Here is a 9,712-nt window from a genome sequence, read left to right on the forward strand (position 1 = left end):
TTAGCGACAGCGACATGCTAAGCTACTGTATCTATTGAGCATTGCAATGCACTGAACAGCAACACTAACATAAGTGGCACACACACACCCACACACAAACTCAGGCATGCATGTACACACACACACACACACACACACACACACACACACACACACACACAATACATACATCACACACACTTGAAACTAAAGCACGATGAAGAACATCGAGTTCCCTTCCCCCATTAACAGAACAGGAGCTCTCTGGAGGAAATTGTTGGTAACTTTTTATGTTATCTGCTGATAACAGATAGTGAGGAAGTGTTTACTACACACAGAGAGAGTAAATCGAGCACTTGATCACTGACATTATAATGATGCAATGTATTTGAAAGGCTCTTTTTGACAGCAGACATTTTAACTCGCCGTAGAAGGAAAGTTGTAAACATTTAAGATGTCTATGTTCTATTCAAGCACCCCGATAAGCTACGACATTGTGATAGTGAGCCAGCATGCACAAGACCCGGAACCCAAAACCGAATCAGCCAAATGGAATCCAGCCATCAGTCATTTTGCTATTTACACCTGAGCTTTTCCTACTGTGACAAGACAAATGTCTTCAGTTAAAAGAAACAGGCCTATTATGACAAAAATAAAAGCTTTTGTTAAAAGGTGAAACACCCTTTTCACAATAAACGTGTTCTCATACCAAGCGATAACCAAATGCATCTAAGAAATGTGAAAAGGTCATGTTGTGGTTTTACAGGTGGCAATGTGCCAGACTATTTCTTGCCAGAAAAACGGTGCCTTATTGGACCATTTACCTACTAGCCCTATTTTTAGCCCTCTGCTCGAAAATTGCATACTCCTACTCTCTTGAGTAAACTACCCAAACTACAAGGTCTATTTTAATAATTTTGATGCTAGAATACTGGTAACACTTGTGAGATGTGTAAATATTGTGTAAATATTGTGTATATGTTACTGGTTAATAACTGATACACTTATGGCACAGCTGAAGTTGAAAAAGTTCCAGGTTCGCCTGAAAAAAAAGCACTTTCATTGACATTTCTTTGGAATTATTGCAGAGTGAAGCCTACAAATACTCCTGTGTCATAGCAAACAGGGTTGTGGTCTCTCTAAGCTCATTTTACTTAGATTGAGTGAAGCAGGCCAGCATAATAGGAGGTCAGAGAAATGAGCATTCGGCTTGAAATTCTGTACTCACTCATGCTCTATTCTCATTTTATATACTATACAACTATATATTTCACTTTTTTATCACTTATATTATTCAATACATACAAATACAGATGTTAGGAATCATTTTGAGATTCCTGACATCATCAGAGCCTTCTCTGGCTCTCAGCCATAGGATTTTCTCAGTCCCTGTGTGTGTATGGTGCTGTATCTCAGCCTATCATCGGTCGATTTCAGTGAATAAGCCCTCCTTCGACGCGTCAGCGTCTCAGGAAGGCGTGAGTCGAATTTGGTGTCGATTGACATAAGTTTCAGCCAATAAAGTTGCAAAGAGTGCGGCGTCTCCCCGTGCGAAAGTCTGACCGCTGGCCCGAGGTGGGCATAAAGAGGATGCACTTCGCGGCCATGACGGTAGCTCTCAACCGGAGCATTTTCGATGTTTTTGTACTAATATTTCATAAAACCTGACCAAAAACCATGTTTTTTTTTCCGGTGAAGACCAGTGGCATTGGACCGTTGTACGGTCACAGCGTTGCGGTGCGTCCACGGAGAGAATAACCGACGGTATGTACGTGTTCTCTGCCTGATGCTAATGCTAAACGATGTCCGGATTAGCCGGCTAGCTGCTAGCTTCGTGGTGAAAATATTGATTTGAGGCAGACATAACACCGATTTCTGCCCTGTTTAATCCGGAAAAAAAACTGGACAGATCCGCAATACTGGTGAACAATAAGGCTATTTTCCGAACAATATTTTCAGGGGTGCTGAAACCGAGAGCCCCGTAGCCAGAAGGTGGAGTATTTGCAGAACAAGTTGTGAGAAGTCTTTTTTCACCGTGGCAGCTCTGCGTGTGTTGGATACAATTTTGACCTAATGGAAGCACACTGTCGTCATGTTTTCTCTTTCTTGCCTCCATTTATCTGCTTTCTTTCTCTATTTCTCTAAATCTTCTTTAACACCTCCACCCCATTTGAAAAACATTTTCTTAGATCTGTATCTCTGTTCTTGCTCTATTTTGGTTTTCAAAGTCCCCCTCACAATGTATCCCTTTGCGCCATTTCCTCTTTATTTTGTCTCTATTTTTCCGTTCCCCTTTCTCTTTTCTCTCTCCTTAACCCAATATCTACGTCTCATAATCAACTTCTTTACTAATTGTCCTCTCCTTCTGCTTTGCTCTCTCAGTTTCATGCGTTCCCATCTTGCCCTCCCTCAATACTGAGCTCAGTGGAGGTTGCATTATTGATAGGCATCTCTATCTGTGGCATCTGCTCCTTCTCTCACTTCCCCTCCCTCCTTCTTTCTCTCCCTCCCTCAATGTGTGCCTGGCCTGATGCAGCTTGGCAGGTACTTAGGCCGACATCAATCTTTCATACAAACACCACACACGCACACAAAACTGTGCATATACCGTACAGAAGCTTTCCCAAAATGTTTGTGCACGGGGCGCAGAGGGGCAGGGGGGTGGCGATGGGAGGGAGGAGTATAAAAATAACTTTTCCTCCCCCCTGCCTCCCTTCTGGCTCCTCTGCGATTCTTCATGCAGCGGAGACTCTGACAAACACTACACTGCCACGAAACCCTGATCCATTTTCTTTGTGGCACTGCTTGAGATACAAAAGGACGGGACAATGATGATGAGCCCACAGAGGAGCAGCAGAACATCTCGCCAAGTCTCACGCTCATCTTAACACAGCCATCATTTCCACTTGTGCAGGTGCACTAAAGCACTGTGAAATCAAGCGGTAGGAATAAGAAAAATGTACCAAATCATTAATGAAAACGCCGGAATGGCTGATGTCTATCTAAAAACGGTGACACCTATTTGTTGCAGTGAGCTGACAGACCTCACCAAAGCGCGAGGAAAGACCTGCACGGCGAGAGTGAGGACTGGTTCTCACTCCTCACACCCACAGATGGAGAAAGCAAATCTTTTTGCTTGAGGCAGACAGCGCATACAAAGCGCTATAAAAGAGCATAATCACGTAATGTAGCGGCCGTAGCCTATTGGAGTGAAACACCACAGCTGTCACTTTCTTTCCTGTGTTTATGTTTGTGTTTGCATGGGAGCATGTGAATTATGTAGCAATTTCAGGTAAACCCAGTGGATTGGCAAGAGTTGCACTTAGCCGGGGCTGGTAATGCAATCAGAGGGTCATTTGCTATCGGACATTTAGCATTTAACTGCCAGAAAATAAACAAAAGTAAAGGTCTAAAATGTATTAGTTTACATGTATTCATTTATTGGTACTTGGTACGTGTATCAACATAGCATTTCTCCCTGAAAACAAAAAGAAAAGTCAGCGTATTGATTCAGCGTGTTCCACTACCACACTGAAAGGACTGTGGCGGAAAGGACTCAATGACCCTTAACGTTACGTCTGATCCTTCCTTGGACTTGAATCTCCATCGTCAACATTGTCACGTGTGCCATCCTGTCTGTTGCACGGGTCTTTACTTCTAGGTGTTCAATCTCCTCTGATTTCTTATGTAGGCCTATTTGTTTCCATTCTTCACCACTTTCATTTCTTACTACCCGATCTTTCCTTCATTCAATCACCAATCCTCCTTTCCTTTTGCCTATAACTGCCGATATCTCTCTCTCTCTCTCTGTCTCTCTCTCTCTGTTAAAAGCTTTCAGCAGCTTAACTAAATCTGACCCTAACCCAGCCCTCATGACCTCTCTTTGTGGCTTTGCTGCGCTGCAGTTAGGACTTGGGTTTCATTACACTGATGAAAGTAAGACGGGTGAAGCAGGGGTTGATAGCTGGATGGATAAAGGTAAAGAGGGAGGGAGGGAGGGCACCAGGGCATAGACGCTATGAAAAAAAGTGTTTGGATGTGATTAGAGGAAACAGGGAGACGCAGGCTGAGAAGAGAAGAGAAGGAGCTTGGAGGGGATAGGTGAAAGTAGATAGCAGATGGTTGGCGTATAGATTCGGGCCAACGAACCCGTGAGACTTAATTTATGGCTCCGTTCCCTCGCGCCAGCAACCCGGCATACGATTTTATAATGGTGATTTAACACTGAGGGGCACGATGATCAAACCACGCACTGTGAAAGAGAGAGCAGGGGTCAGACACAGAGTCACAGAGAGGACAAGATACAGCAATGAGCAGATCTCTTTGTTATTTCCTGCCTTCGTCTTGAGATAGACCATCCCCGTCTGCGTGGCTCTGTTCTTTTTCAATCACACTGGGCTTCTACATCTGTTGCAACCCAGATGGACTCTGTTCATGGTCAGAGTCTGTCATTATTTCCCTCTCCACCTCCTCCCTTCTTCTTTACTCTCTTACTCTCACTCCCTTCTTCACCTTGGTTGCGCCTCAACTCCTTGGTTCAGTTAGTCAATGTTACCTCCTTGCTTTCACTATTTCACTTCTCTTTACTGGCTGTTATTTCTCTCCCTCACATCAACTTTGTTTTATGAATCTGGTGAACACAGCGAAAAATTTATCTCTCATCACTTCCTTTACCCCCCCCCACTGCTTGTTTTTCTGCCTATTTTACTACTCCTCATCTCTGTCTTTCCCTTTGTACGTCTCTCTGTGGTCAGCTGTGTGTCGCTGGCATTTACTCAACCGCTCCTCCTGTTACTATGGTCAGTTTCCTCTCTGGCTTTGCGTCGTAACATCAATATCCGATGTGCCAATTATTCCACTGTAGCCTGCTGTGGCAGCATTTCGCTCCCCTCACTCACAATCTGCTACATGCTGCTCATAGAAGATTGGGCAAGCATAGACGTCTCTACATATAGTCGTACAGTCTCATACCGCAAGTATTGGGGGAAAAGGCATTTCTTTAAAACTTCATCAACCAGCCATTCATTGCATTGTTGTGCTGGAAGGAAATACGAGTGTGATCAGAAACAGTGCCGGATATTTGATGCCTGCACAGGGAAAAAATGAAATTACCCTCATCATTTCACCAAAGGTTGGGCAGGCTTTAAAAAAGCTGATATGCAGCCGGCTGTAGATTACCTTTATTTTACTGTGGCATAAAGCAGAGGTCAGAAACATTACACAGTTCTTCTACAGCTGAGTGGGTACTGAATTCATCAGAGACCAACCATTATCATGCAATATCTGCATTGCCATAATGTGATATCGTAGGATCTATCACAATGCACTGTATTGTTAATATACAATATGCATTTTACGCATTAGTATTTCTAATATTCTTCTTTGTCTATATGCTCCCCCAGTCTTTTTCTGTCATGGCTGATGCTCACAATATAAATCTCTCTCTATAAGTGGATCATGAAGTCAGTTCAGTGTGCCAGGTGTATATGTGTATCTCAAGTGCATGCAAGATCTCTCTGACAGCTATGCAAAGAGTGATCCAAAGAGAATATGTTCAATAAAACCAGTCAATGCATGGGACACAATGTCATAGTTATGCATAAGGTCTGTCTGTGTCTCTGTGTCTCTGTGTGTGTGTGTGTGTGTGCCGCCCTAGTATAAGCAGCACCATGCATATAGATGAGGGGCTCAGGTTACCATATGAAGTTAATTTGACATCCACTTTATGACATAAAGTGGATGTCAAATGAGTTTTGGGATGTGAAGTTGACATTAGACTAAACAAATTGAGGATGTAAACATGTTTAACAAAGCACTGCGTTGTACGACGCGTGCAAAACCATGATGCATACTTACATGTGCATGAACCCACACACACAACTAGAGAACACTCGCAATAGCAGGAGAGCAAGAGATAGAGAGGTCGTTTGAATAGTTACAGTTTTAGACTGAGTAGAACTTCATTAACAATGAGAGGGGAACAGGAGAAATAAGAAATAAAGCTCTGCTGTTCAGTTGTTTACTACCTGCCTCCTCACAACTTGCTCTGATCTACCTCCAAACACAGATAGCTGATAACTGAGGTTTCGGGTCTTGGAGAGTGCCTCTGGAGCTGGCATGAAAAGAGCAATGCATTATGGTTGTTGTGAAAAATGTAAAAGAGAGAGTCATATTCACTGCCTATCTCCCTCTTTTATATATTCTTTGTGATTCTTTTGAAAGCATTGAAAAGCTTTAAAGCCATAAAAACGATAGAACCTATGAAATCTAATATAGTCAAGAAGCCAGTGGATTCATTGAAACATATGGTGTGTGTGTGTGTGTAGACATATAGCTTTACATTTCGCATAGATCTAAGGTCTTACAGTGTTCAAGTTAAATCAAGTTTCTATTGTGGTGAACAACATGACATAATATATCGGCATTTGTTTGCCATGATAGATGGATCTACACGGATAATTACAACAATCGTGAGTCGTTATCCTAAACAAGCACAAAGAGGAGGGTGACTAATGAAGCTTTCCTAAGGATTAACATCAAAGCTTATTTGATTCTGAACACTTTGGTACGTGAGATGTTCAACGTTTGTTCTCACACGAGAAACATAACTACAAGGCAGGCTGTTGGCTAAGATCAAAATATGAGGTCCTGGGTTCAAATACACAGCAGAGGAGCAATAGCATTTGCATCATATAGTATTTATAGATACAAGGGTTCCTGAAACATGAATGACAATGTTCCGGACACTAGCTTTAGAGTCATCCTGCATCAGTGTTGGACCACTTTTGGATTCTGACCAGTTGGTGGTAGTAGATGAAAAGTCAGGGGATCGCCAAAGTCATTGTAATTAATTCTGCTCTAGTTTCAAATTGCTCTGTTTCAAATTTCCTGGCAATCCAGCCAATCATTTTGACTTGTCGAGACATTTTAAGCGTTGCACTGACTGACCGACTGACCTGACGTGATCATCCTTCGGGTCACTAGCGTAGCTACTGGCTAAAGATAGATCCTTGTGCATTTAACCTAAACATTTAATAAGGACTTTTAAACCAAAGCACCAATGAAACCTCATCTGTTCATTCCAATAGTTTGAGCCAGCAGGGGATGAAAATGTGCATTCAACAACTGCAAAGCTACATACGTTTGAAAGGGTTTCGGTTCTTTTCCAGCTCCTCTTTCAAGGAAATACGTGCAGGCGTTACCTCAGACATTGACTTGAAGAATAGAGGCCCCTCTTCACTGTGAGGTGTATTCAGTTTGGCCATTTATCTCCCAGTAGTTATAATTATGGTCAAGGATTACATGGTAACAGTCACTTGCATGCTCCCTTACTGTGAATGTAGGGATTGTGGTAAACCAATTGATAGCTGCCTTTGGGGCACTAGCTGGCCATTTTGGTGTAAAGGAAAAGCTTACAGGGTTATGATTTTGTAACCACAAGAAGGTAAGAGTATGCATGAGCAGGGAAGTGTGTGTGTAAGCGTGATGTCTCGATGCATGATGCATGCACTCAGACTTCTGTTTGGTTGCTAACCTGCAGAGCATCTCTTATATAATGGCAAAGCGCTTCAGTGCATTTACAAAAAAAATAACTGAATTTGTATGCATGCTCCTGCACAGTCACACTCTCTCACACACACACACACACACACACACACTCAATAATGTGATTCTTATCATATTATCGAGTCCCTTACCCTAAACTGAAGTACTCTTACCAGTGGGTGAAAATAATTTGCCATTCTTTTGATTACGACAAACATCTTCTCTGGAAACCAAACCCAATACCTTAATGATTCAATTATTGTTTATACTGTGGCGGTGGCTGGCAACTGTTCGCCCACATGCTCAGTATCTGCATTGTCTTACCCACTCAAATATGGTTTAGGTGCCGGGGTTGGAAGGTAGAGAGTCTACAATTTTGAGTAGATCGTGAAATATTGCTGCTTATACACAGGCATAAAGCCCCTCTTGACTCCGACAACACACACACACACACGCACTGCAACACCATCAGGGTCAGCAATTACAGACATTTGCAGTTGGATTTTTTTCCAGTTACAACTTCCCATGCCTATTAAAATGACTGGGATGGTGAATATTTTAAGCCCTGATGCAGGAAACAACACAGATCCTTGACATATAAAGTCTGTTGTGTCACTCTGAGTTAAATATGAATGACTAAAATAAATAATATGTGTGAATTCAAGTGTGGGGATATCTACACGTGTCCCCCCTCCACCCCACTGATAACAATTTACTGCGCTATTCCCAGTTATTGAGCAGGTTCTTGAATGATGTGGATGGCATCTACCACCTAATCTATGGACCCACACGCCCATACAAACGCTTATAATGAAGACACAGGCCCCTATGTCTGGAAGGAGAGAGGCGTTTGATCGCTCATCACCGTCTCACCTGCTCGTTCGCTGCCAGCTCCTTCTCCAGCTGTCGGTGTTTGTTGTGCCACACCAAATAGTGGATAGGATAGCGACTCTTCTCCGGAGTTTTCTTAGCAGAAATCATCCTCGGATCATAGTTTGCCTCCTCCTCTTTCTTCACTGTGGATTGTAAGGAGACTTTGTCATCAATTCACGCTAGATAATCAAACGGATCATCCTTTATCGGCGGTGATGCCCAACGGCGTACAAGGGCAGCCTTACGCGTCAGAAACAGTGAATGACTCCCTGCATGCTCTGCTTAGAATAACCTGCAAAGCCCTGTGAAAAGCATTTAGAGATATAAACCCCTCGTTTGACTGCCTTCGTGTCGGCTACACCTTTATTTCTTAACTACCCGTTCCTCCACCTCTTACCTCCCTCTCTCTCCCTCTCTGTCTCTCTCTCTCTCATCTATACTCCTCCTCTCCTCCCATCCGGCGGTGACTGAGAAAGATGCATTGACAGGCTGCAATGAAATGTGCGCACACTCAGACAATCCGCTGTCAACAATGTTGTGATAAAGACGTATCGTGAAAAAGAGAACCGCAGAAATTGTACACAAATGTTTAAAAGGAAACTATCTAGCATAACCCCCCTACAGGACTCTTGAAGTAGTGCTATACTGTAGGGGGGGGGGGGGAGCAAAGCATACACGTTGAATGCAAGATATACCAAGTAAACCGATTCAGAATTAAATGCGTTAATGCATTAATTGAAAGTCTGAATCAATTCGAATCCTCTACTTCGTCAGTGTTTTTGTTGTGTCATGCTTCAGTTTTATGCACAACACCTTGCTTTGTTAACTGTATGACAGAATGGAATCAAAATTATTATTAAAAAACAGTAATAACAGCAGGATTAATAATGCTAAAATGTTATGAAATGATAATAATATGAATAGCAACAGAAAGATATTCCACATATTTGTTTAATGCATTTTATTTATCTGATTGCTACCAAATCTATGAATGAGCCTAAAACTTTTTTTTTTTTTTTAAATAAAAACATGCGTTTTGTCAAAGGTATGCCCCTTATTTTGCCAATAATGACAAGTTAAAAAGTTCAATACCTGCAGTAAATAGGCTACTAATGAACCACTCCTCATATTGATGTTTTAAGGAGATAAAGTAAGTCTAGGTCAATATCTTACATTTAAATTATGTTCGTAAATATCCAGCAACATGTAAACAAAATATGTTGGTGAGTGGACTCTTCTATGTTTTAGTCGAGTTTGATCCGTCTATGAAACCCACCTCCCCTAAATAATGACAGCATGATTGTTGTTGCCCTCT

The 9,712-nt window shown here is 42.2% G+C and overlaps 1 protein-coding gene across 3 annotated transcripts in view; it reads right to left on the minus strand.

The window, feature by feature from the left end:
• ankrd13b (ankyrin repeat domain 13B) overlaps positions 1-8,870 on the minus strand; it is a 34,730-nt gene extending 25,860 nt beyond the window's left edge. For 2 of the 3 annotated variants that reach the window (XM_031860495.1, XM_031860497.1), the window contains exon 1: positions 8,398-8,870. In XM_031860495.1, coding sequence (XP_031716355.1) covers positions 8,398-8,505 — 108 coding nt within the window. In that variant the 5' untranslated portion in view covers positions 8,506-8,870. The remainder of the gene's footprint in view (positions 1-8,397) is intronic. The other variant, XM_031860496.1, reaches the window with a different exon arrangement.
• Positions 8,871-9,712: the final 842 nt, after the last annotated feature.

The sequence above is a fragment of the Anarrhichthys ocellatus genome, unplaced genomic scaffold, assembly GCF_004355925.1.
Source record: "Anarrhichthys ocellatus isolate YVR2014 unplaced genomic scaffold, GSC_Weel_1.0 scaffold24, whole genome shotgun sequence".
Classification (NCBI taxonomy): Eukaryota; Metazoa; Chordata; class Actinopteri; order Perciformes; family Anarhichadidae; genus Anarrhichthys; species Anarrhichthys ocellatus.